This window comes from Mycotypha africana (assembly GCF_025528875.1).
Source record: "Mycotypha africana strain NRRL 2978 chromosome Unknown BDF20scaffold_2, whole genome shotgun sequence".
Lineage (NCBI taxonomy): Eukaryota > Fungi > Mucoromycota > Mucoromycetes > Mucorales > Mycotyphaceae > Mycotypha > Mycotypha africana.
In genome coordinates, this window is record NW_026515726.1 from 1,213,034 (window position 1) to 1,240,243 (window position 27,210).

Genomic DNA, 27,210 nt, shown 5'->3' on the forward strand with positions numbered 1-27,210 from the left:
GAAAAAAAAAGAATAATACTGAAGAGAAGGGCCCTAATTCAAATATGACATGTAGTTGACAATTATAGGCGGAGAGAGCGGCAATTCACTCCTGCTCTCCTGTAAAACCTGTAACTGTCTGAGACAAACGAGAGAGGCAGCAACTGTTTGGTAAAAAAAAATTTTTAACTTCTGGAGACCGAAACATGAAGAGTCATGATGATTCTGCTTTTAAATTTTTTTAAAATGTATTATAAACAAAACAAGTAATGTCAACGTATCAAGGATCCGTTTTTGTAAGTTATCTGATCTAGTCTTTTTCATTTGCTGCTTCATTTCTTGATCCATGGATTGACGTGATTGTACGCCATATTGCCTTTTCACCGTCCAGACCACGAACCTTATCCAATTGTCATACCAAACATTATTATCTTTCTCACGAGTCAAAAATAAAATTGCTGTGCAGGTAAATCCCTCACTCTGTCGCCTGCATGCGTTTAAAATTTAAAATACGCACGAGTTCGGTTACAATGGCTTTTGCTGGACTTCTGAGCGTGCAACGAAGATGCTCTTTTGTGATATACAAATGCCAACGTATCGGCAAATTTTCAGTCTATACTAACGTATGTTAAGATAGGCATTCCTTTTCCTCCAAATATATATCTGTCATGAATGTTGTTTCGTGTATGAACGGATTTGTTGCAAAAGCTGCCGTCTCTTCTGAGAGACTATGTTTCATTTGCAACAATGCTTGCTTACTACTAATCTAACTGATTGAATAATTCGGGAAGCCAGTAATCCGACATTTATTGAAGGAATCCCGACCCGAGTAATTTTCCATTAATAATGTTCTCTGAACGTTCGTTATTGCATGTACAAGGAATAGAGAGGTGGCTGCTGTTTGATAATTATAGAACTTCAGTACCACTTTATGGTAGCCTCAAATCTCATTTTTGGTACTTATCGAAAACCGTATTAAACCGAAGCATAATGATGCATTAACCAGAAATGACTTTTATTATAACCAAAGAACTAGAGATAATGATAAGCAAGTATTACAAGAGGGTTGGTTTTTCCGTTTTTCTATTGTATAATTATGAAAGACTATTATCAAGGAGACTAATGGTACTGGGAATAAAATGACGTAGCTACTGGAGTGGTCGAACGTTGTTGTTGATGGTATTGGTAAGAGCTATGATACTGTTGGTTGTTGGACGGCAACTCACTTCCAGGCCTGCTATTCATGGAGAACGCCTGTTGTGGTGATGGTGACATCATATACGTATTACCATTACTATTATTCATGTAAGGCATTTGATACAAGCCATTACCATTCCCTGCAGTGATGCTCATAGTAGGTGGCTGTTGTTGGTAATAATAATCGTATAGCGGGTAACTGTCGTTGCCCAATAGCATCTGTTGTTGTTGAGTAGCTGCAGCCATTTGTTGTTGAAACTGCTGTTGCTCCTTTTTATACTTTTTCATTTGCTCTTCATGCTGTTGTTGTACTTGCTGGAAGTTAATATTGTGAGTACCCTGTTGAGGTAATCTGCTCAACAAACCGCCTTCGAATTTAGCTTCCATTTGAGCTGGATTCATTAATCGTGGTAATTTATTGTTCTGTCTTTTTGCGTCAGCTTTTTCTTGTTCCCTTTGCTTGATAAGGTCCATACCAGATAAAGCGCGCATCTGTTGTTGATGATGCTGATAATGCTGATGATGTTTCTTTTGCTGTTGCAGTTGGGGCGTTGCGCTAGTATTGGTCGAAGTTGTGCCATTTGGATGATGGTGATGATGATGATGTTGGAAGTAATGTGAAGGATAAAAAGAATGTTGCTGCTGCTGCATAGAGAGGTGCATTTTAGGGGATGAATGAGAAGATGAAGAAGCGGCGGAAGAAGCTATCTGCTGTCTACTAGTCAAAGTGTGGTCCTCCTCGCCCCCATCGCCTCCTTCTGCGCCTCCACCTCCTCTGCGACTATGACTACTGCTGTTGCTGCCACTGCTAATTCCTCTGTTACCATAGATATTGTATCTGCTCAAGTCTTCTGTAGAGATCGATCGATTTCCTAGCATGATTTGAGGTATACTGCTACTACTATTTGTTACTGCTGCAGTATGATGGTAATTTATTTGCTTATAATGGCTGCTATCACTGGAGTGGCGTTGCTGTTGTGGTTTCTGTGGTTGAGTTTGATATGCTTGTTGTGCCAAAGTGGGTGCAGATTTGTTGAAAGGCAGCATTAGATTCAATCCGTTGCTTACAAGCTGGGGTGCGGCTAATTGCAAAGATCGATTTTTGTTCAAAGTATTGTTGAGCTTTACAGAGAGTAGGATATCATTGTCGTCGTCATCGTCTTCTTCTTCATCCTCTTCATGATCTTCCAATTCGTCGTCTATATTAAGAAAGGGATTTTAAAATAAGTTTAAAGTTTAGCTATATTTGCAATTCTATAAGAGAAGATGATAAATTAGGATAGAAAAAAATACAAATGGATAGAAGGAGATGTGAACGCGGCTTGTCTATCTTTGTACACATAAAAAGGGGATGACAATAAACAACCTTTTGGTTGTTGACATAATGAATTACCTGTGCTGACTTCATCATCGCTTGGTAAGGGCACCTTGGACCTCTTATTTGTTGCCACTTCATTTACTAATTTCTTTGTCTTGTTGTTGAAGTTTGCTTTCAAGCGAGCCTTTTCAAATGCTTCCTCTAGTACTTCGTCTTCTTCATTATCAGAGCTTTGGTAAACGTCCTGTTCGTCTTCGTCTTCTTCATCTTCACTCGGTACACATTGCGTGTTACGACTACGAGGCCTATATGAATCTAGACGTTTACAGCTGTCAGTAAATATGGTTAGAAATCAGTCGGATCGGATGCTGGAAAATTTTACCTCCTCTAGGTAACGAATTTGTAGTATTAGCAGGGTTGTTGGTAGTCGTAGAATCAGCATCAAAACGGATATGATGGAACGCTTCTATCAAAGTCTGGTCAATGACAGTAGAAGACATTTACCACTTTAGTGAGTTAGGGATTGGAAGCGAAAGAAAAAAAAAAAAAGAAAAAAAGGGCAAGGGTATCAGGAATAAGAAAATAAAAAAAGATGAAAGAATTTAAGGTTATTAGACAAAAATAGCAAATTTATATGTTTGCACAGAAGGGTGGAATATCAACGCAGCCATAGAAAATGAGAAATGCATGCTTGCTTAACATGAGGTCTCGTTTTTTGACACTGTTTTAAGTGCCAAACTCCCCCTTTTTATGTAAATAACCTACAAGTAATCCATTCGTTCAATTTGTGGGGTTACACATACATCACAGAGCAGCAGCAGCAACAGCATGCATGTTAAAAAAATGAAATGTCGCACACGACTTTCTCTTTTGATACAGTACTTTGCTTCCAATACTCAAATTTTTGTTGCGGATTTCATCTTGTTAGCCATAGTGATCTGTCGACCAGTTTATTGATTCTATATTAATATTGCCTCCATCTTCATACATTGCTAAAGGATTTTTTTGAGTGGCGAATCCATCTCTTACAGTTTTCCGCTATAACCATTTTAGCTGCGTCTTCGATACTGTCGGATTCATATTGCGAACTTCCCTCAAACATTCTATAACGGGTTTCAGCATGGGTGAGTATGGCGGTAATAATAATGCATCGTGGCCATAATGCGTATTGCTTAATCTACTCGTATGTTATTGGGAACTGTTGCATTATTAATTACATTATACATATTATGCAACCTCAATTTGTTCAACACGACTGCCATTTCTCACATAAAACCAAAACTTTTACCTTAACTGGCCCCATGGAAGAGGCCCCTTTTATCAATGGCTACCTTCTGCTTTTTGCAACCTTTGAGAATTGGCTCTCACACCACAATGGAACCTTAGACGGACAGGCATTAGAATGGTCGAGTTCGAACCTTCAAGTTGGGTGATTCTTTCTTCAACCATGCGGACGCAGCAGTTAATTTTGCCAAATAGTGTAAAGCAGTGAAACGCATTACCTATCATAAACAATGCTATTTTCCTGTAGAACGCTTTTTATCACTAGAATGTTTAGCTGATATGGAACTTACCGGTTATGTAGCGATGAACAGTAAATTGAGTAACTAGAGAGTGTTCTTTCTTGATCTGAATATTGTCTCTTTTTCCTGACTATGTTATCGTTACCTTCCTTATTCATTATTGAATTTCTAAGCCATGGAATATTCAATTCTAACCTGTAGCAGCTTTAAAACGCTTTCATATTCCTGTTTAGTTAAAGAAATGAACTGAACGATCTTCGATAGTTTGTACGTGCAGACCATATCTGAGTAGTACTTGGCTTAGATTACGTCCATCCCATATCTCAGTATATGCAAGTAAACCGTGTTTTAGTGTCACTAATGGCTTTAATATTTGTTCTAGAACCAGCAGCTTTATTCATTATTTTTATTCTGTGTAACTAATGAAATATACAAAGATCTTTACTAATTAGTTCATTCTATAATTTGACGTTTGGGTCACTTTTCAGTATGCCAAAGAGAGAAAGAGCTAATTACTGACAGTGAAAATTGTATACAAAGCTTAGGGAGCGTCTCTTAAACGGCACATGACCACCAGCTGTGTATAAGGGACATATAAGTAACTTCTTGAGCACCTTCTTAATTAAGTCAGCAAAACGGACGAGACATAACAAAAAGTTTACTTACCTAAAGTGTTGGCAGTGACTCTGTATTGTGTGAAAACGAGCATAATAACTGGTGTTATATCATTCATACAGCTGAGCAATAACCTTTGACTGAGGAAAAAAGATCGTAGTAATAAGCGGGCATCAAAACAAATGTGCTTCAGATCATGAAGTTACTGAGGTCGTTCTATAGTTAGTTTGCTGTAGCATTTCGAATACAGCATGCAGATAACATTACTGGTATTGAAAAACTGAAAAAGTTCTATTAACCACAATCAAGCTGTTCAAACAGTAAGAGCAAAAAATTTTCGAGAATGTTCAATTAATATTAGTTTGTGTCTTGAATTAATTAAGAAGTAAAAAGCATTTTCAAAAAGAAAGCAGTATTCGGCATAAATCTCTCCAGGCTTCTGTGGAGAATAGGATGAATGGGCTAAGAATGACATCAGCTAAAGAGAAGTACAAGCAATTGCTATAGAACCATAAAATTCTTTAAAATGATGTTTATAAGGATGTATGGCTGCTCATTAGGGTAAATTTTCTTTAAAGAGGTAAACTGTTTACTATGCATAATGTTTTGATCCAAGTTAGATTGAATTCGGGGGGTATCGCAAGTCTCATTCTGAGCTTGTTCAGTACTCCATCACAAGCGAAACGTGATGTCAAGACGTAAATAGTGTATGGGTTGAATATAGAGTTTGGTATATACAAATCTCTTGACTATTTCAATTATTTAGTAGATGAGCTTGGAAGATTCACAACAATGTTCGATTGTTCAGTGAAAGTGAATACAGAGGCACAACGGCCCACGTTTTCGGTCCAGTACTCAAAAACTATCGCTCCATTAGCTACGCTAAACCCATTTGGTCACAATTGAGTCAGATTTTACATTGGAAATATTAGATTTTATTCAACTAAAGCATTTGAAATTAAATGGATTTTGTACAATAGCTAAAAGTAGCTTACAAATATCTTTCACAAAAGTTTCTGTCAAACAATCAGTCCAACGTGGGACACAGTTCGCAGGTGGCACTATGTAGTTCTTGACGGACTGCCTTCTGGTTAGCCTACCTTATTTATGGTATTGATATCATGGAAAACAGATCTGATTGTTGAAATGGGAAAAAAGAATACCAGGAATATATCAACTACGTTAGGTTATCTGTCTCTACACTTAATTGACTCAACGTAGGCAAATACTTCTTACAATGCAACGCAACAAGAATCTATCAACTTGCAAGAGCATGCTGTCAAATATTGCTTGTTTTACCTCTCGGAACAAGATTGATCTTTGTGAGTAAGCTCACTTTGTTTTATCACATTTGATAATGTTTCTCTCAACCGATGTATTCTCTGGATCTTTTAAAATACTTTTTCAATTTTGCTATCTGAATAAGGCCGTATTTGGTACAAGAGTTGCTGATATTTATGCATCTAATAATAAAAAAGATATGGATGATATCCGAAGGTGTGTTTTAACAAATGCATTATTAATAATTGAACTATCCAACTTTCCACAGTTATATTGTCAAGCAGGCAAAGGGACCAGAAGGAGACTAATTGCAACTCCTGAGCAAAAATACACACCAAACTTGTCGTTTATTTTGAGTGCTAAAATATGCTTATAAATGTGATAGAAATTATCAACTTTCTATCTATCAACTGTAAACAGCAACACCTTATCTTTCGTCATAATAGCTGGCTACAATTGGAAGAAGATATAGAGTGTTCAATGAAACTTAAAAGTTGACACCTGAGTAATTTGGCTTTAGATTTGAAAGTTCTGTTAGTGAGGCATTTATATGAAGCTGGTTTTTTTTTTTTTTGGTATATGATGGAAGTAATAAATGAGGGAGAACAAAATTGCAAGAGAAGGGGACTATAGAGACTGGCTATATGAAATACTGTAACAACTACTAAGAATGTTAATCTTGGCCAGATAAGTAAGAAGTAAGCGCTCAGAGTAGCGGTTGAGAGGAATAGTGGCTTCGAAAGCATACTTTCACTAACAATTCCAAAATTGGGTCGTAAACATAACTAACATGAACGTAGCAGGGTTGGGGACGATAGATTGCAAAGAAAGATCGATCAGAGTACAGTCGACAATTTTACGTAAATCTGAAGCCATGGAATTTGCAGCACGTTGGACCAGAATGTACCATTCTTTAAAACGATCAAAATCGTCGTAATTCTTCTGCAATTAAGTAACAAAGAAAACAGACAGTATTGGTTATGACGTGGTATAGAACCAAAACGTTCAAGGACGGGCCATATCGTGTAATAATGTGATAGCAGATTGTGCAGTCTTGATGATACACTGGAATATACGAAGGCAATAGATCATATATTGCTTTGCTAGTAGCTTTGTTAGTAAGCTACCTGCTAAATATAGTTCGAACGTGCTTTTAATACAGAGAAGGCGTAAGCTTCGTCCATTTGTTTCGTCGGCGAGTGGTAGCAGCGAGTTGGCATACAATCCTGGGTATCTTTGTATTTTTTATTTTTTTTTTCAAAAGCATAGACACTATCGTTGAGAAAGCCTTTTCATTGAAAGGTAATAAATCTGCAAGTTGCACTTTTGAGACACAGAATGAACAGCCGAAGGAAAAGAATGAGGACCAAATATTGAAATTAGATTGGAGAAGGATCGCGATAGCTATCATTTTTATGGTAAAAAGTGACATAGTTGGTGGTTTTGTTGGGTACAATGTTAAGTTAGATATTCTGTATTCAATTGTATAACATTGATATATTGAATAACAGGATCAACGAAGAAGAAAAAGAAAAAGGAAAAAAAAACAACTTATGCTTATAAAGCTGTAGCTGGCACGCAAGAGAATACATTTACTAAGAGGATAAAGGATGGTTATTTACCAGTGTATGAAGCTGTCCTTAAAGGAGTAATCTGTGGGTATGTTGATAAATCTTCTTATCGGGAAGCTGAAGAATCTTATCGGATACTGATGTAATTTACTTGTAGGCTGCGAAGATCAATCATTCATGAGCCACGGGATAACAAGAGAATTTAGCATATATACGAAATTTGAGAATTGTATGATTTTGTACGGGAATTGACTGACGGAATATATCGCGTCTATAGAGTTGAGATATGATCGATCAAATCAAGAGTGGCCAGCAGCATATCACATATGGGCCAAATTTGGGAAGCTGTAGTAGAAAAAATTACAAGTAGAATGATTCGGCCATTTTCTAATTATAAGGCAACCACCTGTGAATAGGAGTCTGGCCACTTTACCGGGAGTATACTTTAATGATTGAGTGGCTGCAATTTGATTACTATTTCAACTTTACTTTCTATCTTGAGGTTACGTTGTTGATATTTTTTGGTTATAGATAATGTACCCTTTGATAACAATTTTTGCACTGGAGGATGGCATAGTATAATATGTGGCCTATCAAATTGTTAAAACAATACTATAAGAGGATAAGATAGACATAGGGTCTATAACCTAATGCAATGATAAGCTTTTCCTATCCCAAATCTCGGATAGAAGGCAGTTAATTCGACAAAAAATTGCATCTCCGTATTGAAATGACTCTGTGTTTGTAAATGGGACATAAGCCACGGCGTGCCTGTTGGTGGACTGAGATAGCCAATCAGTTTTAGATTTGATTTGTTCATTACAGATAAAACTATACTACCAGTAGCTTTATAAAAAGCTTACAAATACTACAAGAGTTAAGCATATGATAGTAATAGATAAGCAATTTATGCATAGAATGATATAATTTAGAGAAAAAATAGGTAATGGGTATATTCAAAAGATTCACGCAGCACGTTCTTGAGCCTGTATTTTATTGCCATGCTTTTAAAGTCACTGTATACTATAGATATTGCTGAAATATGATGGGATCAATTAAAGGTCATCCTATCACAATCCAATCATTCATTAGACGGGCATGTTTGTATCACAGCTTATTTGGCTGATTGTAATTCCCAGTTGCCTTAAAAGGTTATTTTTACTTTTGAATTTCTAACATTAGTGTATATAGCAAAAGGTGAAGAAATCAAGTGCACATTTGCAGCTTTTTTAGAAGTGATGAGGCTCTCATACAGTTGTGTATCAAACAACTGCCGCCGCTATTACATAATTTACTGGTAAGAAAGTTCAAGGCGGGTAATTCAGATCAAATAAGGGCAATAATTTCAATCCTGAAACGTGGAAAAAAAAAGGTCTAAATCAGGGCTTTAAAAAGCGGGGTAAAAATTAAAACTCCACGTAACAAACCCAGGAGATGACACACAGGGCATGTGTTAATTTCCACCAAACAAAACTGAAATATACCATTAGGAGTAAGGAAAATATATTCAGATCCAACAATACAGTTTTTTTTCCTAATACGTTTTATTTATTAGGGCCCTTTTCCTTTCCTTCTTTTTTTTTTTTCTTTATAGTTTTACGCTAATATACTATGTTTTTGTCAACACGAATCTCAACCTCGATGAGCAATGCCATCCGACATGGTCAAAGATTATGTCGTCGTCATTATGGTTTACCTGCTTCAGCTATTAGTATGGGATCTGATCCCCGAAAAGATAAAAATGTACAACTGACTCCTTTGAGAGGCGTCAACGTCTTACACGATCCCTTACTCTCAAAAGGTAGGTAGCACTTAAGTGGCTCCAATGAACAATCCTTATCTTAACGTACCTCATCTGCATCAACTCAGGTACGGCTTTTAGCTTGGCCGAGAGAGAACGTCTTTCAATTCGTGGATTGGTTCCTCCTCGCTGTCAAGAAATGGATAAACAGCTTTTACGAATTAAACGTAATTTGGATGCTTTGGGCACACCGTTGGCCAAATTTGTTTTCTTGACTGCCCTTCAGGATCGTAACGAAACACTATTTTACAAGCTATTGATAACCTACTTGGATGAATTAGCCAGTGTCATTTATACCCCTACAGGTAAAGTAAGAAAAAAATTTTTATTTTTTTCTGTTTCTAATTAGAGTAACACTAGCTTTACTCGAAATTTTTCGTTATGATTATCCTAACTTTCATGATCTACATCGAAATAGTGGGCGAAGCATGTTTAATGTCACATTCTATATATCGTCGTCCCCGTGGTATGTATTTCTCGTCCCAAGATAGAGGTGTTATGTCCGCCATGGTACACAACTGGCCCCATGATGAAGTTGATGTCATCGTCGTTACAGATGGTTCTCGTGTATTGGGCTTGGGTGATTTAGGTGCCAATGGTATGCAGATCCCCATTGGTAAACTAAGTTTGGTAAGTCTGCATGAATAAGATGAGGAGTATAGAGACTACATTTGCTAAACAAATATGTTTCGCAAATCAAAAGTACGTTGCTGCAGGTGGTATTCGTCCTCGTTCAGTCCTTCCTGTTGTTTTGGATGTAGGTACCAGCAATGAAAAACTCTTAAACGATCCTTTATATCTTGGTATGGGACATCCTCGACTAGAAGGCGATGATTATTACTCTTTTGTTGATGAATGGGTGACGGCTATTCAAAGCAGATGGCCCAGTAAGTATTACTTATAATTCACAACTATGAAATGGATATAGATTACCAATAAGTTTTACTGATGAACTTTCTTTTTGATGATAAAAATAGATGCACTTATTCAATTTGAGGATTTCAAGTACCCTCATGCTTACAACTTGTTGAACAAATGTAAGTTCTTGCTTGCATAATTGTGACACTTAAACACAAAAATACGTTTATAGAATTGAACAGCTGCTAATCTCTATTTTTTTTAATTTCAATCGATGGACTTTTTAATTATTCTTCAATAGATCAAGATAAGATTACTTGTTTCAATGACGACATCCAATCTACTTCTGCTATTACATTAGCTGGTATTTTGGCTTCTCTTAAAGCTCGTGGCCGCCCTGCGGAAGCCTTGAATGAAGAACGTATTGTTTGTGTTGGAGCAGGCTCCGCTGGTGTCGGTGTGTGTGAAGGCATTATCGATGCTATGGTATCTCAAGGAAAGGTTAAATCACGAGAAGAAGCCTATTCACGTATCTATATGTTGGATCAACATGGCCTTTTGGGCAACCCTGCGTTGGCTAGAGATGAAGGGGAAGAGCAATCCATTGTAGGTCATGGTGAGCGCCAATTAGATGAACGTCAACGTTGTTACGTTAAAGCCAATTTAAGCGATCGTTTAAGTCTTGAGCAAGTCATTGAAAAAGTGAAGCCTACTGTTATTTTGGGCTTGACCGGTGTTCCTGGTGTATTTTCTGAAAAGGCTATTCGTACTATGGCAAAATACCAAGAAAAACCCGTTGTCTTCCCTTTGAGTAATCCTGATACCCGTGCTGAATGCACAGCTGAACAAGCTTTTAAATGGACAGATGGTCGCGCTATCTTTGCTTCTGGTAGTCCTTTCGCTGATGTTCCTTTACCTAGTGGTCGAATTGGAAGAACCAATCAATGTAACAACTCTTATAGTTTCCCCGGCCTCGGATTGGGTGTCACTGTTTCAAGAGCCACTCGCGTAACCCCTAACATGTTCTTGGAAACTGCCAAGACCATTGCTAACATGGCCACTCCTGACCAATTGAAAGAAGGTACATTATTCCCTGGTGTTCGCCAATTACGTGATGTTGCTTTGGCTGTTGCTACACGTGTATGCGAGGTTGCTTATGAGGAAAATGTCGCTACGGCACGTTTGAAAGAAGGCGAAATTTTGACAGATGTCGTCCAGAGTTCCATGTTTGTTCCTGAATATGTTCCTTTGGTCCATTCTCCCAACACTCATTAAAATCATCAAGAACAATCATCCAACAGCTATAGTTGCTGACATTCATGACATTCTCCCTGTCTTGTAACACTATACTCGATTTGGGGGCGTTTATTGCTAGATGAATAACATTTTATCAACAAATGCTATCTCCTTACCATTATATATAGATATTCATATTGTTAATCATAATTCCATAGACATATTTATACAATAATAAATTTTCGATCAAGTCATTCTAAGCATATAAACTCAAATTTTCCCTTATTGCATGAACAGTCAATGACGTCGCAAAACCTTACCCCTTCTCAACACCACTAATGTATTTGGCAACATACCCCCCCACCCCTCATCCATTACGCCACCCTTCAAAAAATATAGTACGGGGCCCTCCATCTGCACATTTACTGATGCATTTAATGATTTGGAATTGAGTGTTCCTTTTTGATAAATTATGTATGCGTAAAGAAGCTTCTTTTCTAAATATATATATATAAAATTACAAATTTTTTCCACAAGCAAAATTATCTTGTCTACGCTAGCTACTACGTATAGCCACTGTTTCCATTTTCTTTTACTCAGGAGCGTGAGAGAAAAGATAAGAGACTGATTCACCATTATGTGTTCTACGGATAGCTTCCGCAAGTGTAGGTGAGATGTCAATAACATCAAGTTTGGGACATAAGGCCTAGGTAAGAAGAACAACAGTAAGCACATATTACCAAAATCAAATCGAAAATCCTTTCTAAAATACTTACCATTTTGTCTTGGTGAGGAATGGTATTTGTAACAACCAATTTTTCGATGACAGATTCATTAATCACCTTAATAGCCTTGCCAGAAAGAATACCGTGGGCAACAATGGCGTAGACCTTAGTAGCACCGTTTTCAACAAGTGTTTTAGCGGCTAAACCAAGTGTACCGCAAGTATCGGCCATATCATCAACCAAGATGGCGATCTTACCAGAAACGTCACCAACCAAAACCATACGAGAGACTTCATTGGCACGCTTACGTTCTTTATGAATTAAAGCAAAATCGAGTTCGAGACGATCCGCAATTGAAGTAGCACTGATAAAGAATATTTAAATTAGTACAAACCACAACTCCCTTTGTTCTAATACGAGGGAAAGGAGACCCGGTAGTTAATATCTTACCGCTTGGCGCCACCAGCATCTGGGGAAACAATAATTGCATTTGTCCAGTCAGGGATTTGTGTTCTAATGTATTTGACCATAGATGGCTCACAATACAAATTGTCAACAGGGATATTGAAGAAACCTTGAATTTGAGAGGCATGCAAATCCATGGTAATCACATGATTAGCGCCAGCCACCGTCAACATATTGGCGGTCAACTTGGCAGTGATAGGAGCACGACTCTTGTCCTTTTTATCTTGACGAGCATAAGGAAAACAAGGAATGACGGCCGTGATGCGACGAGCAGAAGCAGTCTTACAGGCATTGATCAAAATCAAAAGTTCCATCAAATTATCGTTGATTTCACCACAACCAGATTGGATAATAAAGACGTCTTCGTCACGAACAGATTCACCGACAGTGACAGACGTTTCCTGATTGGAGTATTTCATTACAACAGCCTTGGCCAATTCAATACCAATACGTTTAGCAACGAGCTTGGCTAACTCAGGATGAGAGTTGCCGGTGAAAACTTTGATAGCGTTATCAGACATGATTTGTTTTTGTTAAATGAATGCTAGCTAGTTGGAAAGTAAGGTGCGAGAAGAAACTGAATTCTTTCGATAAAATGTGTTTGCTTTAAAGAAATTGGGAACTGCTGATGAGAGCGAGATATAAACTCGTTTTTCGTCTTCCCTTTTCGCTTTCGAAGGCTGTTAGTTGACGTTTTATTGTAAGAAAAATAGAAAGGAAAAAAAAAAAATTGTTCCAACAGCTGAAAAGGCTATAAAGAAAAAAAAAAAAAAACCCAAAAAAAAACAAGTCATGCGATTCAAACTCAACCAGATCATGGAATGCCTTTGTCATTGTTCCTACCACAATACTTTTTTGTTTTACATATCAAAGACTTTATTTTAGATAGCAATAAATTACAGTATTGAATGACAGAGGATACAAGTGTGAATGATATATAAAATTCTAACAAAAATGAGAAGTCTGTGGATTGACAGACCTTTCGGTAAAGTAAGCTTTTAAATCGATATATCATAAGTGATCCCTACTTGACGGAGACGATCAATCAAATCAGTTTGCCAAAATGCTGTGGCAGGAGTAAGTACACCATTTGGTATTGTGTTTTCCGATTTTTGGTTATATAATATTGTCAAGGCACATTGCAATACAATTCTTGGAGTTGCGACGTACCCTAATTCCGGACCACGCACTACGACCTTAAACGAGCGATTAGGCGGAACGTTATATTTAGGGGTCAAAGAGTGATCGTAACCTTTTGAACGAAGAATAATCTCAAATGACGTTTGTTCCAGCTGATTTTTTGTGGGATGGTTTCTTGAGAATATACCATATGAGAAGAATTCAGGATTTTTGAGTAACAGATTGCGTCCCCATGGACGACTAGCCAAAAATGAAAAGATGTAGCCGAAAACGGTAAATAAGATAACGGCCCATAATGAAGGTAGCAGAAGATAGGCAGCAAATTGAACTGGAGGTGGGACGGCATTCTGTGATTTATGGCTGTCTGTGAACGCTAGGTTATTGTAGAAGATTTGTTGTGATAAACGGACAATGGAGGGATCAGCGAAAAAGAAGGGAACGTGGTAACCAAATTCCTTATCGTAATGAACACCCTTATGGAATACAAGCTTTTGTCCGTCTGGATGAGGCAGTGGCTTCATCACGGAGGCTTTTCTTATTTCTTTGAGAAGCTTTGCTGAGCCAAACCCATGAACCGCTGATTCGAATGTCGCAAAGCCTCCTCGTAAGCCAGCAGGTCCTGTATGTATCTTGAGAAACATTTCAATCTGATTAGGCTTCCAGCCGTGCTTTGTATAGAGGCTCTTTGTATAGAGCACACCTATATCGGTTGGGACCTGCGTGCAAGAAAATAACCATATTGACGTTTGGATTAGCTTGGCATTCTAAACAAAGTTGTTCGTAGTCTTTAAAAATTGATGCTTTACACTATCAAATCCACAAGAATGAACAATGGTAACTTTATTAGCTTTGGCTTTATCTTGATATGTACGCTGCATACGTTCAACAAATTCTGGTTCTCCTATTAACCGAAAGCAGTTGTTCAGAATTTTGGATGGTTCCTTCTGACCAATAACCCGCGCTATCGCTTTTCTACTGCTTCCTTATCCCTTACCTGTGACATCAACATAATGACAGCCGTTTTCTACACATGCTCGAACAACATATTCGCCCATAAAGCGGAAGGGGCCAACTGCATTAATTAATACTTTGGTTTGACGGGTCATATCATTCAATTGTTCTCTTTGCGTCACATTGACGATGAGGATACTAGGACGTGAAACACTAGCATTCGGAAATAGTTGCTCCATCTCTTCAATGACTTGCTCAAGTCCATGCTTGTTTCTTCCCGCAATGGCCCAACGAAATGAAGCACCACTGTTGTCAGGAGCGTTAGCTGCTTTGTAAAATTCAGGTTTATTGAGTGAAAGTTCGTAGATATGTTTGACAATATTTTTGCCAGTAAGCCCAGTAGCACCGAACACAGTTATATCAAATGCTTTATTCATGAGAGGAGTATGATGGTAAGGACAGAATACAGAAAAAAAAAAAAAAAAAAAAAAAAAAAAAAAAAAAAAGCAAGATGGAGTTTAAATACTTCAACTGCTGCCATCTGAAGTACGGAAATATTGTTATGTCGGTATCTGGCCTTGTGAAAGCCAGGATTAGGAGGCTCCTAACGTTTTACCGTAGAATGTCTTTTAAGTCTTATGATGAATGCATATATTGTTGGTGAAAGTGTATCCTATGAACTTTGAATTATTGGATCGGTGGCAATCTGTTTTTTCATACTACGGCTTTCCGTTTGAATGGTTCCATTGTTTGACACTGTATCGACATTGTTAATCCTCGATGGCTTATTCTTCTTCTCCCATTTATTCGGGTCTACGGTCTTATTTTTATTCTTTTTCTTGGGCTTCTTAATCAATTCACTTTGGCAAAGTAATTCAAGGCCTTGATTTTTGGTCCACATGGGGTACACTTCTTTTTCTAACTTTTCTATTTCCTCTGCTGTAAATTTGCCAAGTACGAACGCTGCTACTACCTCATAAGAGCGATCATCTATTTCCGGTGGGGGGCGACCAATACCAATTCTGACTCGCTTAAAAGCGTCTGTTTTCAGGTTGTCCATGACTGATTTGATACCATTATGTCCAGCTGCTGAACCACCATATTTTAACTGTACTTTTCCCAAGTCTCGTTGCATGTCGTCATGAAAGACATATAAATTGTTCAATGAAACACCCAGTTCCAGAGCTATAAGCAACATTTAGCCAGAAAACTCCTGTGTAATTTCTATTTGAAAATTGTCCTTTTACCTGCTTGAGCTACACAGGACCCACTGATATTCATTAATTTTCTCGGTTTCAACAAGGTGATGTGGTATTCCTGCGTTACATTGTCTTTGGTAGGTACTGTAATGACGGTATCTGTTATGTCCGATTTCCACCCACGTCGTTGAGTCCAGCTCAAGTTGAGATGTTTGGCAATGGCGTCGACAGTCATCATACCGACATTATGTCGAGTGCCTGGTAATGTCTTATTACCTAAACCAACAAGCTTGCTTTTACAATTTGCTCTTAAATTCATGTGTAAGCTATCTTCATTTTTGTGCACTATACTCATTACTTACCAAAATCCTGATCATCACTCAACAATATGATGCTTTAAAAAAGGAAAAGAGGATCGCTATGAAATACTACTGTAAGATCGGTAATATGTAGCTGTTTTTTAATTGGAAGGTGGGGGGGGGGAGGAAATAAAGAAACTGACAGAAGGAAATTTTAAAAAAATCAGGAGAACAGAGCAGGCAGAAAACGCGCTTTCCGAAAAGCAAGAAAAGTTTTAAATCGACTCTTTTCACCTTTATCTTACTTTTTCTCGAAACAAAGAAACAAAATGCAGGCACCTGTTCTTGTTATGAGTATGTTTTTTGTTCGATCGTGCTTTAACGGTTCACTTTTTTAAGTGGATGTTAGGAATCAGTAGTATTAAATGACTTACAAACTCTTTGCAATTGAAATTTTTAATGGTAGATACAAATATGGAACGTGAGTCAGGGCGTAAAGCTCAACTCTCCAACATTACAGCTGCAAAGGTATTCAGACATTGATTCAAGAAAATAGCCGAACTTGATCAACTAACAATAAGTGCTTTTTCGCAACATAACTCACTTAACAGACAGTTGCCGACGTTATCCGTACTTGCCTTGGTCCTCGATCTATGCTTAAAATGCTACTCGATCCAATGGGTGGTATTTTATTAACTAACGACGGAAATGCTATTCTTCGAGAAATTGAAGTAGATCATCCTGCTGCAAAGAGTATGATTGAGTTGTCTAGAACGCAAGATGAAGAAGTAGGGGATGGTACCACCAGTGTTATTATTCTCGGTAAGTTTGACAGGCAGTCGATGACTCGATAAACAGATGCATTCCTAAGAAATTCATTTGCATTATTGGGCATTTATACACACTTCATTTATGTCAAACAGCTGGTGAAGTCTTAGCTGGAGCTTTACCTCATATTCAAAACAATATTCACCCTATCGTCATCATCAGTGCGTTCAAAAAAGCGCTTGAGGATGCTTTGAAGATTATTGAAGAAATTTCCAATCCTGTGGATGTGAGCAATACCGAAGAGATGATGTCTCTCATTAAATCTTCTATTGGAACAAAATTTGTCAATACTTGGAGTGATTTGATGTGTAAATTGGCTCTGGATGCTGTTCGTTGTGTAGCTATTGAAGAAGAAAACACTGGTAAAATGGAAGTGGACTTGAAAAGATATGCCCGTGTTGAAAAGGTAAAGAACTGTTGGATTTCGCAAAGAAAAGCAAAAGGGATTTCTCACTTTCCTATTACTTTTGCTTTCTTTCAATATCAACATTAGATTCCTGGTGGTGAGATCGAACAATCCAAGGTTTTGGATGGTATTATTTTGAATAAGGATGTTACTCACCCAAAGATGCGTCGTCGTATCGAAAATCCTCGAGTTATTTTATTGGATTGCCCTCTTGAATACAAAAAGGGCGAATCACAAACAAACATTGAAATAACGAAGGAGGCTGACTGGAATCGTATCCTTCAGATCGAAGAAGAACAAGTGAAAGCTATGTGTGATAAGATCATCGAATTGAAGCCAGACTTGGTCTTTACCGAGAAGGGCGTTTCAGGTAAAGGATATATGTATAGTTAGGGCAACGCGGGGAAGTCATTGGGAAGCTTTACAGTATCATAAAATATAGATGGCAAAAGGGCTGTATTCAGTGGCTAATTCATTTATTATGTTTGTAATAGATCTTGCTCAGCATTATTTTGTCAAGGCTAATATCACAGCTATCCGTCGTGTTCGTAAGACAGACAATAACCGTATTGCCCGTGCTGTAGGGGCCACGATTGTCAACCGTGTTGATGATCTCCGCGAATCAGATGTTGGCACCAAATGTGGTTTATTTAACATTGAAAAAATCGGTGACGAGTACTTTACCTTCTTAACGCAATGCGAAGACCCTAAGGCATGTTCCATTATCTTACGTGGACCTAGTAAAGATATTATCAATGAAATAGAGCGAAATTTACAAGATGCCATGTGTGTAGCTCGTAATGTTTTCTACAGTGCCAAGTTAGCCCCTGGAGGTGGTGCTACAGAAATGGCTGTGTCAGTGGGCTTGGAAGAGAAGGCAAAGTTGATTGAAGGCGTGGAACAATGGCCTTATCGTGCTGTGGCAGAGGCCATGGAAGTCATCCCTCGTACATTAGTGCAAAACTGTGGTGGCAATGCCATTAAAATATTAACCCAATTGAGAGCCAAGCATGCTCAAGGGGAACATTCATATGGTATTGATGGTGAAGCTGGTAAAGTAGTTGATATGAAGGACTATGGCGTTTGGGAACCAACAGCTGTTAAAGTACAAACTGTCAAGACTGCTATTGAGGTAAGCGTTTTTTCTTATAGAATTTCGGATTGCTTTTAGCAATTATAGAGAAGCAGAAATAGCATCAACTGATATTTTCAAATTTGTTGAACTGTTAGTCTGCATGTCTGTTATTACGAGTCGATGATATTGTTTCTGGTCTCTCAAAGAATAAGAACGCCGGTCAAAGCGGTGCGCCAGAAGTAGTAAGTTGATTACAGACCTGCCGCCTCAGGAATGACAGTGATTAACTGACTAAAACATTGCTTTTACGTACTTAGATGGAACACTAAGTTAATTGATTGTAAATTTGTCTTTTTCTTTTTACTTTTCAGCAATTAGAATATCTATATATCTTTTTGAAACCAACAATAAATGAAAAACTAAGCAATATCATAGTGCTTTGTTGTGAACAAAAAAGTGCTTCATTTTTCATCAGCTAGCATCAGTGTTTTCTGTGTGTTGTCTGCGTTTGAATCAGAAGTAGATGCTTTTGTCTGCAAGAGCATTTTTATTTTGGGGTTAGATTGACAGTGCAAAAGGCCCTCAAGGATAATAGGCACAAACTGCAGATAAACTTGACGTACGGTTTTTGGAGATTATCCTGCACGAAAGCAAGAAAAAATAATTTTTCCGTATGTCGTAAAGTGAAGGACCTTCAGCAGCTCACTTACTTTCCATACAGTATTGACGAAAGCGATGACTGATGAGTTTGAAAATATCTTCCATGCATGAAATACCGTGGCATATCAAAGCCTTTTGACTTTTCAGTCATTGTCTAGAACAGTGCGGATATTCTAAAAAAACCAAAAAAAAACCATGTTTCTCGATAAAAACAGTGCTCCGTTAAGAATCGGCCTTCTTTATCAAGGCATTTTCTGAGGGAGGAATTATCGATTGTCCAAAACTTAACATGCGATAAAATGTAAGCACAGCAATGCTAATTAGCATAAGAACAGACAGAATAGTAATCATAAAATTGACAGGTCAAGCACAGATAAAAGTTTAGTGAGCCATTTGACTCTAGCTCCTTTCTATAATTGGCACCGCTCTGAGGGTTATTTGCAAATTTTCCTAGTTTATCTGCCTTCTTTTTTCATTGAAAATGGCACAACCATTTCTAAACGACGGTGTTATCATAATGTATGGTTTTCTGTTGGGTTCTCATTGTCTCCGCACTAATCATAACAAAAAAAAAGCATGTACTCTCCCAGAAGCTTAACGCTTGAAAAGACAAACGTAGGCTCTGCACTGTGAACAGGCCAGCAGGCAGCTTGTACATTGCCTGTTTGATGCGTATAACTATTCCTTTGGGCTTTCTCCTGCTTGGCATTTGTTGATATGATATACACGTGTTTATTGTAACGCAAATGAGCGAATAGGTAAACGATAACTGTCGCGTTGACAATTGAATATACATGAAGCAGGATCCTATTTCCCTTTCTCTTTATCTTCAGCGCCTCCACTTTGGGTTCTATAGTAATAGAATTCAGTCATGGGTTCTTTCTGTGACCAAAAATCACTTCGTTTGTCCCAAGCTACACTTGAGAAATCGTCCTTCCTTTTTATTTATTTAGAAAAAAATTATGACGGTACGCGTTATTTGGCTGAACACTTTCCTTGATTTTTGTTTTTTTGACTTTCTGGGCTTCATTTGAATTGTTTCATTTTGATGTTTATGTTCTTTTCTCAAAAGTTTACCTTGGTCTAGAAAATGTAAGTGTCGATGCTGGTTTGACACTGTCTGGGTCGACTCTAGGATTCCAAAAAGTTGGGGTACTTTTTCCCGACATTTTCTTCACAATTAGTGAATTGCTGGCAGTAGATATCGTTATCTCGAGAAAGAGGTTGAAGAGGAAAGAAAAGAAATATTAGGATAAAAGTATTCTAAATACATGCTACGGTGATCCCATGATCAACATCCAACGTTCCAATGGGTACCATGGTTACACTACGTCATTCGGGCTTTTGGTGTTTCCTTCATTGAATTGAACTCTTTATTATCCATCAACAGAAGAAGGAACTAAAAACCCTACCAAACATTTTTCCAAGAGGAAATCGACGTTTACCCATGAATGTGTCAGCACTGTAAAAGAAGCGAAAAGGCAAAAACTTTTAACATGATGTTTCGTTAAAAGTCATCAGGTAAATCAATACTTTACTGAATAGCTTCGTGCCATCCCTGCCTGCACAACGCATCAAATCTCTTACTCCACCAGGATGAAATTTTAAATAAGGTGTGATATTGTAAACTTTTCCGTGAATGGCTGTCCAAGCATCGTCTTCTGTTTTATGTTTTTTTAGATCGTCTAATGTATATCTGCTTAGTTGCGTTACTCCCTAGATTGAAAGAATATCAGTTTTGATATCAATATCATTATCAAAGTTCGTTTCATGATGCTTCTTTGCTTACTCTGAGATCTTTCCCTGAGGAGCATAACTTGGCCCAGTCTAGTGGTGAATGACCTGGCTCTAATCTAACTTTTTGTCGATTTTTTGGTTGTTTTGTTGCCGCTGCTACTAATCGTTGAGGGCCATCACGAGCTGGGAATATAGGAACATCAAGTGTTGTTTGATCTATCAATCAAAATGTTATTTATGGAATCTCAGGAATAATTGTTCTCAAAGGTCTATTGTGGTATAACGCTGTCAAAATCAACATGTTGGGATAAAACAATTACTTTGTGGGTTTGTAAGATTGAGTTTTGGTGGGTTTGTATCTTCATCGTCAGCAAGAGTCACCATGATAGCTTACTGTTGTAGTGATACAACAAAAAAGTAAATGGAAAAGTAAAGGAAAAGAAAAAACTTTTTTTTTTTTCGTTTCGCACAAATACACTGACAGGGACAATAGCAGATTCTTACTTTCTTAAGAATTATCATCAGCATTATTATTAGTGGTAATAGTAGTAGTAGCAGTAGTGATAATAATAGTAGTAGCGCTTCTTATGGAAGCAGACACTGTGCAGTTGGGCATTAAGAATAGGCACTCCAATCAATAGATGGTTTGTCAACAAGTCCCAAGCATAGTTCAATATGAGTAGAAGTGGGTTTTGTGATAACATCACGAATAGGTCGATCTAAGGGATAGATTCTTTCTGACGAAAGATCGGATATCACAATACGTTTTCCCGGTGGGGGAGGTGAGCCTTGGATATCGACTTCAGCCAACAAATCACGGAATGTAAAGTTATCTGTGATGGCTAGATTACGAAAATAATACCGAGCATTGTAATTGTTATCATCTGTAGTAGCTGCCGTTGCTGCTGATCCCACTGCTGCAGTGTAAGGGCTTGTGGGGTTTGGATGAGGTGGCAAGCTAGGTCTGAGCGAGACTGTCTCAATTATCAGCCTATCATTGTCCTCTTCGTGCTTGCTTGACTTACTATGGCTACTATTCGGTCTATTGATCGTGGGACCCATAGAAACATTGTTGACACTGCTCGTACTGTCATGGCTTTTTGGACTTGTTGCGATAACATCTTCGCTTTCGTGCTGTTGGGAATGAACTTGGCTATGCTTGCTATTGTTTGCTGCAGTGCCACTAAATGAATAGGGTGAAGAAGACAGTTGAGGATGCTGCATGATAGAAATGGAAGATGGAGGTATCATGGATGGTGAGGGTAGAGTGTGACTCATGCTACTAACACAGGAAGTAGCATTAGCAGTGGGATATGGCTGTACCAGTGAATAATGAGGTTGGATAGGTACAGGTTGATGTATTTGTTCCGATGACTTGGCCGATGTTGTTGCTGTGATCTTATTATTGTTCTTATCGCTGAAATGATGGGATGTTTGCAACGGAGGTAACTGAGAGGAAGAAAAACGGTCTAATAAATACTGCTGAGAAGGTATGGTATGTACAGGCGGGGTAATATTGTTATCAGTAGCGTTCATAGTAGAATTAGGAGTAGAGGTATTGTTGTGGTGTGGCTGCGGCTTTTTTATAAATAAATGATTACGTGTCAAGGCGTTAGAGGGGTGCCTATCCCCATTGTAAATAGATGTTGACTGATGAGGGGAGAGTTTTGGCTGATTGTGATGTTGAGCTTGTACTATAAAACTTGTGTTTATCTTATTCGGTGATTGTGTACGATGATGTTGGTAAGCCGCTCTTTTACGTTTGTGGCTCAAGCTCGTGTTCATGTCACCCATAATTGTATTCGTATCGGAAGACTGAAACGTTGATGGTATCATTCTCATTAAAGAATATTCACTTGATGTGGACAGTGGCTGATGTGGTAAGTGATTACCCATACGCGGTAGAGTTGCTTTGACAGCTGATACGCTGCTGTCCTCCTCCATATTCGTATGTTGAGGACAACTGTCTGCAGGAGAAACTGGTGTTTGTGGTTGCACTATGGTCGCCGTTACTTCCGTTGACGCAAATTCATTATTGCTATCAGCGCTCGTATGATGGATATCTTCTTCCTTATTCCTTTCGTGCCTCTTTTTTGCTCTATACAGCGTACTAGAATGTGCCTTACAGAGGGAAACCTCCGAGAGATCTCGTAAGCCAACCACTTCATTGTGTTTGTTGCGGTACATAGGATGAGCATTTTCACTGATCCATTGAATAGAGAACTCGTAGTCCTGACGGTCTTCACGGTGTAGCTTTTTAGCTCTAGAGTCGAGCCCGCCTTCGGGCAGGTTTTTGCCTCTTCTCGGTTGAACTTCAGGACATTGACAATCAATACCATAGAACTTTTGGAGAAGGGGAAAGAAGGAACAAAAGAAAAAGGTCAGCGGTTTCCGCCCGGAAAAAAAGAGGATAGATATCAAACTTACTTTTGCGCAAGTGAAACAAATACTGCATACAACACAAGCATTCTAGAAAGAGATAATAAAGAGCAAAGCATGGTTAGAAAATGTCGTGAAGAGCGCTTATCAATTTCGCGTCTTCTACCTTTCGAATTTTCATATCTATCAGCTCGGGTTTATTTTGCAGCATGGTGGTTTTTGTTTGATTTTTCTGCTGAGGAGCAATAATGGGATGTGAGGTAGGTGGTGGATGAGGTTGGGCTGTGACGGACTCTGTCACAGAAGTAGGCGTGGGTGTAGGAAATTGCGTTTGCTGGCCCGCAGGTGAGGATGGCGTAAGTAAAGAAGCAGTCTGTGACGCGTTAGGTTGCTGTTGCTGTTGCTGTCGGCCAACAGAAATAGTGGTAGAGATCAAAGGAGGTAAGGAAGGAGATGTAGGAGTTGGTGGCGGCAACTGATACTGATACTTTTGCTGTGGTTCTTTTTCAGATAGATTGTTGTTCTCTTCTATCTTTACATCAGATGTTATTCGTTTGATTTGAAAAGGGTTAAATTCGGCCATAACAACATCAAAGATGACGTGGAAATCAGCAAAATACAAGCAAAAACACGTTGAATAAAATAGCTAAGAATAAAGAAAGAAAGAAGGCAAGAAACCGAAAATGACTTTATTTATTGTCTGTAGCCAAAAGAACAGCCTTTTCTGTTAACATAAATTGGCATTTTTGGGTGGTTTTCTTTTCATGAATTTTTTTTTGGGACTTTTTGCAACACCCACACGTCTGATGGCAATCTTGCTTAGGCCAACAAAAAAAAAAGAATGCTGTTGTTTCTGAAACCCTTTTTTTTTCCCTACTCCCGTAGCACTTTTTTTTATACACACGTTCCTGCCATCAGTTTACTGTTCTGATTTGTGATAATGACTACTGTGGTGCGCGATGTGCCAAATAAGGTGAGCTACCGCTACTGTCTCTAGCGTTCGGTCTTTCAGGACCACATTCATTTTTAGCTTTGAAGGTGAATTCTCACTGTCTTGATCTCCTTGTTCAGGTAAGCAGAACTCGGTGGAAGCTGCGATCAATCCTCTTGCTTTCTTTTTGAACTGGCGCCAAAGAAAAGAAAAAGTTGAGTATTTCATGTTTGATCTTTGCATTTTCCTTATGAAAACAGACCCGTCTCACTTTATTTGATCTGAACCAAATAAAAAAAAAAAAAAAAAAAAAAAATCATATGAACTTACATCAATTTTCAATGAGACCAAATCTGTATCTGATATATCGTCCTTTAAGCTGCTCAATAAAGCCAATTCACCCACAGATTCGGCAAATGTAGCAAGTGCTGTAGCATGAAGGCTAAAATGGCAGTTATAAACTAATGAGTATCCACCTGATTTCTGACAATAGCCCTTTATTAGTAAACAAACCTTTTAAACGGATTTCGATTGACTTGTCTGTCCTAGAATAATTTTTTTCAGACAGGTTTTTACGTGAGCCTCGAATTTAATGAAACATTAGAAAACTTACCCGCATAAATCCTGTGCAAAATCCTTTGGATAACGTTGTGATAGTCATATCTATAAAAACAGAAACTCACTTGTCATTGAATACAATTTCATATTTTTCTGCTAGGACAAATACGGACGAACTTTACCAATGGATGTTGTATATGGATTCATGCCGCCTAATAGAAAAGCAAATAATCTCGGTCGGAACAGCTTGATGATGGGCTTATTCAACTTCTCCCAAATCACAAGTGGTCTACGAGTGTGTCGAAGAGTAAACATCAAATACACAATAGACAAGAAAGTGGCTACTACCACTCCCACTGTAAACCGAGTAAACACCGTCCATTCCAGTGCCAAAGCTACTTTTGTCAGTTGCACAGTAGCTTGCACGTGTTGATAAAATGCATCTTTCAAAAGCGTTGTATTTGCACTTTCAGGTAAGTGAGGTAAATTATTATTAAGCAGGTTCGTCGTCATCTTTTCTGTGTATGAACCGGATAAAGAAACAAATAAAACAAATGTGGGGGAGAAAGAATCGGAAAAAATATAGGAAAAAAGTTTAAATGGCTTTGAATTTATTGTGCTTCAAAAATAGATAAACTCATCATCATCGAACGAATCTGTAGCTTGATGCGAATATTCAACTTTGTAGCTTTTCACAGGACTGAAAAAGTAAGGTTTCAGCAATTTCAAATCATATTCGTGATACTTATATCTCTCATCTTCATCAACGTCATCAATGTCTTCAAATGTGTTGTTGTCTTCCATGCCATACGTTGAGATACTATAGTACTTATTCCAAACCAGCTTATTATGTTTTCCTCTATGGGTTGTTTTGATTTTCAGCTTTAGATAGAACATTTCTTGTGGCAAAGTTGAATCCTTCATTTGTATCGCTATGTTTTCATCACTCTTTTGTTCATATCGACCACGAAACACTTGTTTTGTTCGAAATCCTCTCTGTAGTAGCTTCACAACATGCTTCGGCTCTTCCGTGTTGACATGCTTCAAAATTGTTCCATCCGGGAAAAATCTTAGATATCGATAATAGGTGACAAAATGTATTGGCTGATTGCTCCATGATGTATCCGATGTACCTGGTCGAATATAATGACAAGTGGATATATACACGCCATCAAACCTGATGCGCGGCCGATCGATGAACATCTTTAACCAATTGCCTGCAAATTGTCGATAAACATGTTCTGTCTGTACTTTCTTGGATTGTTCTAAAGACATGTCGGGACGTTTAAACAGTTGTACACAGCCATACTGCCAAATGGAAGGATCACGGGTAAGTAGAAAGAACTTTTTGCACACAAGGGCAAAATACGGTATGGTTGAGACAGAATGCAGAACCAAGTATTTCAATATGTAAAGTAAAATCTCACTAGGTAATTTCGCAATATGCACTGGTTTATAGTCTACTTTCGGTATATACTCTAAGCTCTCTTCACTATGCAGGAACTGTTCTATTAGATCGGATAATGTATCCTTTTCTATGTCTTTTCTATCTACATTTTTGGGCGGCGTGTATTCTCTACCAATAGGTACAAAATGCTTAAACTCGTCGTGTTCTTTGATAGGCACATTTTCTTTATCGCTCTGTTGAATAGCTGGTAATATATTGTTCTGAAAATGTTTTTTGTATTTAAAATCGATATTAGGATCCAATTTAAAGGCTCGGCGATAACTATCCAATGCTTATTTAAAGTATTTTAGGAGCTCATTCTCTGTCTTCTTTTGACCCCAACATTCTCTATTTTCATTACCTTTGCCTAGTTTTCCCTGTCGTTCGTTATCAACAGCTATCACATAATGGTCCATTGCTGTCACAGGCTGCTTGACGTCTCCAGATTCTTGTGTTGCAAGTGCTTCGGTAGCGTCAATCAACTCTTGAACACTTTTTTCCTCTGTATCAGCTCTATTTAATGAATGTAGAGGCTGTCTAATGGAATGCCGCCTTTTTCCATCGATAACTACACTTTGTCTGCGAAGTGATTGCTGTTGCTGCTCCAACGCTGGCTGCGACGATTGCAATGGATGCTGTTTTTGCTGAACTTCTTTCTTCCAAGCATTTCTAAAATCTTCCAACTCTTTTTCTTGTTCTGTTCTATTCACATCACCACTGCTCATTATAGTATCAAAAAATATTCAACTTCGAAGAAAAAAAAAGCCTCTAATTGTCACAAAAGGCGCAAAGAGTGCTTTTCTCCTCATATATTTTTCCTACCTTTCATGCAATCCTTTTTTTTTTCTGTACTCCGAAATGCCTGTGTAAAGTTTTTAAACTTGTGCTGTTGTTTATAAACTCTACAGTGTTTTTTACTCGTGGTGGAGACGGGTAAAAATATTACACTACAGACTAGGGAAGATTTTGGTGTTTAGAATTCCGTAGCAAAATTACGAGCCGCCAGTACAATTTTCTGAACTTAGGGTCTA

General features: G+C 38.1%; 11 protein-coding genes across 11 annotated transcripts; 2 read left to right on the forward strand and 9 right to left on the reverse strand.

The window, feature by feature from the left end:
• Positions 1-896: 896 nt before the first annotated feature.
• BDF20DRAFT_851752 (uncharacterized protein) lies at positions 897-3,053 on the reverse strand. The gene is made up of 3 exons (XM_053080038.1): positions 2,877-3,053; positions 2,570-2,809; positions 897-2,375 (listed from the first exon to the last, which is right to left on the reverse strand). Exons 1-3 carry the CDS (start codon positions 2,992-2,994, stop codon positions 1,099-1,101), a joined length of 1,635 nt encoding a protein of 544 aa, XP_052939066.1. The 5' UTR covers positions 2,995-3,053; the 3' UTR covers positions 897-1,098.
• Positions 3,054-9,125: 6,072 nt separating this feature from the next.
• BDF20DRAFT_910271 (uncharacterized protein) lies at positions 9,126-11,418 on the forward strand (the record flags this gene model as incomplete). The annotated part of the gene is made up of 6 exons (XM_053083690.1): positions 9,126-9,285; positions 9,354-9,590; positions 9,704-9,915; positions 9,989-10,172; positions 10,263-10,322; positions 10,445-11,418. 6 exons carry the CDS (start codon positions 9,126-9,128, stop codon positions 11,416-11,418), a joined length of 1,827 nt encoding a protein of 608 aa, XP_052939067.1.
• A 340-nt stretch (positions 11,419-11,758) lies between these two features.
• BDF20DRAFT_985127 (ribose-phosphate pyrophosphokinase 3) lies at positions 11,759-13,269 on the reverse strand. Its single transcript, XM_053085184.1, has 3 exons — positions 12,555-13,269; positions 12,156-12,468; positions 11,759-12,085 (listed from the first exon to the last, which is right to left on the reverse strand). Exons 1-3 carry the CDS (start codon positions 13,088-13,090, stop codon positions 11,972-11,974), a joined length of 963 nt encoding a protein of 320 aa, XP_052939068.1. The 5' UTR covers positions 13,091-13,269; the 3' UTR covers positions 11,759-11,971.
• Positions 13,270-13,567: 298 nt separating this feature from the next.
• On the reverse strand, positions 13,568-15,097 carry BDF20DRAFT_832611 (saccharopine dehydrogenase; the record flags this gene model as incomplete). The annotated part of the gene is made up of 3 exons (XM_053078559.1): positions 13,568-14,473; positions 14,516-14,610; positions 14,704-15,097. 3 exons carry the CDS (start codon positions 15,095-15,097, stop codon positions 13,568-13,570), a joined length of 1,395 nt encoding a protein of 464 aa, XP_052939069.1.
• Positions 15,098-15,333: 236 nt separating this feature from the next.
• Positions 15,334-16,178, reverse strand: BDF20DRAFT_813578 (peptidyl-tRNA hydrolase; the record flags this gene model as incomplete). The annotated part of the gene is made up of 3 exons (XM_053076890.1): positions 15,334-15,701; positions 15,759-15,845; positions 15,908-16,178. The coding sequence occupies 3 exons, from the start codon at positions 16,176-16,178 to the stop codon at positions 15,334-15,336; spliced, it is 726 nt and encodes a 241-aa protein (XP_052939070.1).
• Positions 16,179-16,632: 454 nt separating this feature from the next.
• On the forward strand, positions 16,633-18,718 carry BDF20DRAFT_814146 (T-complex protein 1 subunit gamma; the record flags this gene model as incomplete). Its single annotated transcript, XM_053076948.1, has 6 exons — positions 16,633-16,686; positions 16,770-16,980; positions 17,082-17,392; positions 17,480-17,762; positions 17,887-18,524; positions 18,623-18,718. 6 exons carry the CDS (start codon positions 16,633-16,635, stop codon positions 18,716-18,718), a joined length of 1,593 nt encoding a protein of 530 aa, XP_052939071.1.
• A 1,785-nt stretch (positions 18,719-20,503) lies between these two features.
• On the reverse strand, positions 20,504-21,248 carry BDF20DRAFT_998290 (cytochrome b5-like heme/steroid binding domain-containing protein; the record flags this gene model as incomplete). The annotated part of the gene is made up of 4 exons (XM_053085453.1): positions 20,504-20,589; positions 20,666-20,843; positions 20,917-21,080; positions 21,185-21,248. 4 exons carry the CDS (start codon positions 21,246-21,248, stop codon positions 20,504-20,506), a joined length of 492 nt encoding a protein of 163 aa, XP_052939072.1.
• A 71-nt stretch (positions 21,249-21,319) lies between these two features.
• Positions 21,320-23,220, reverse strand: BDF20DRAFT_284846 (uncharacterized protein). Its single transcript, XM_053075084.1, has one exon. It carries the CDS (start codon positions 23,049-23,051, stop codon positions 21,480-21,482), a length of 1,572 nt encoding a protein of 523 aa, XP_052939073.1. The 5' UTR covers positions 23,052-23,220; the 3' UTR covers positions 21,320-21,479.
• On the reverse strand, positions 23,166-23,893 carry BDF20DRAFT_285471 (uncharacterized protein). The gene is made up of 2 exons (XM_053075086.1): positions 23,292-23,893; positions 23,166-23,207 (listed from the first exon to the last, which is right to left on the reverse strand). Exon 1 carries the CDS (start codon positions 23,824-23,826, stop codon positions 23,365-23,367), a length of 462 nt encoding a protein of 153 aa, XP_052939074.1. The 5' UTR covers positions 23,827-23,893; the 3' UTR covers positions 23,166-23,207; positions 23,292-23,364.
• Positions 23,894-24,162: 269 nt separating this feature from the next.
• On the reverse strand, positions 24,163-25,245 carry BDF20DRAFT_815624 (uncharacterized protein; the record flags this gene model as incomplete). Its single annotated transcript, XM_053077099.1, has 4 exons — positions 24,163-24,366; positions 24,505-24,635; positions 24,784-24,837; positions 24,915-25,245. 4 exons carry the CDS (start codon positions 25,243-25,245, stop codon positions 24,163-24,165), a joined length of 720 nt encoding a protein of 239 aa, XP_052939075.1.
• Positions 25,246-25,353: 108 nt separating this feature from the next.
• BDF20DRAFT_832617 (uncharacterized protein) lies at positions 25,354-26,904 on the reverse strand (the record flags this gene model as incomplete). Its single annotated transcript, XM_053078560.1, has 2 exons — positions 25,354-26,471; positions 26,541-26,904. The coding sequence occupies 2 exons, from the start codon at positions 26,902-26,904 to the stop codon at positions 25,354-25,356; spliced, it is 1,482 nt and encodes a 493-aa protein (XP_052939076.1).
• Positions 26,905-27,210: the final 306 nt, after the last annotated feature.

Excerpts from the sequence above, each read along its gene's own strand:
- BDF20DRAFT_851752 (XM_053080038.1), bottom strand. The coding sequence starts at position 2,994 with ATGTCTTCTACTGTCATTGACCAGACTTTGATAGAAGCGTTCCATCAT. Across the intron at positions 2,810-2,876 it reads AAATTCGTTACCTAGAGGAG|ATTCATATAGGCCTCGTAGT; the intron begins GTAAAATTTTCC and ends GTAAACGTCTAG. Across the intron at positions 2,376-2,569 it reads CGATGATGAAGTCAGCACAG|ACGACGAATTGGAAGATCAT; the intron begins GTAATTCATTAT and ends TTCTTAATATAG.
- BDF20DRAFT_985127 (XM_053085184.1), bottom strand. The coding sequence starts at position 13,090 with ATGTCTGATAACGCTATCAAAGTTTTCACCGGCAACTCTCATCCTGAG. Across the intron at positions 12,469-12,554 it reads GATGCTGGTGGCGCCAAGCG|TGCTACTTCAATTGCGGATC; the intron begins GTAAGATATTAA and ends ATTCTTTATCAG. Across the intron at positions 12,086-12,155 it reads TTCCTCACCAAGACAAAATG|GCCTTATGTCCCAAACTTGA; the intron begins GTAAGTATTTTA and ends CTTCTTACCTAG.
- BDF20DRAFT_284846 (XM_053075084.1), bottom strand. The coding sequence starts at position 23,051 with ATGTACCGCAACAAACACAATGAAGTGGTTGGCTTACGAGATCTCTCG.
- BDF20DRAFT_285471 (XM_053075086.1), bottom strand. The coding sequence starts at position 23,826 with ATGGCCGAATTTAACCCTTTTCAAATCAAACGAATAACATCTGATGTA.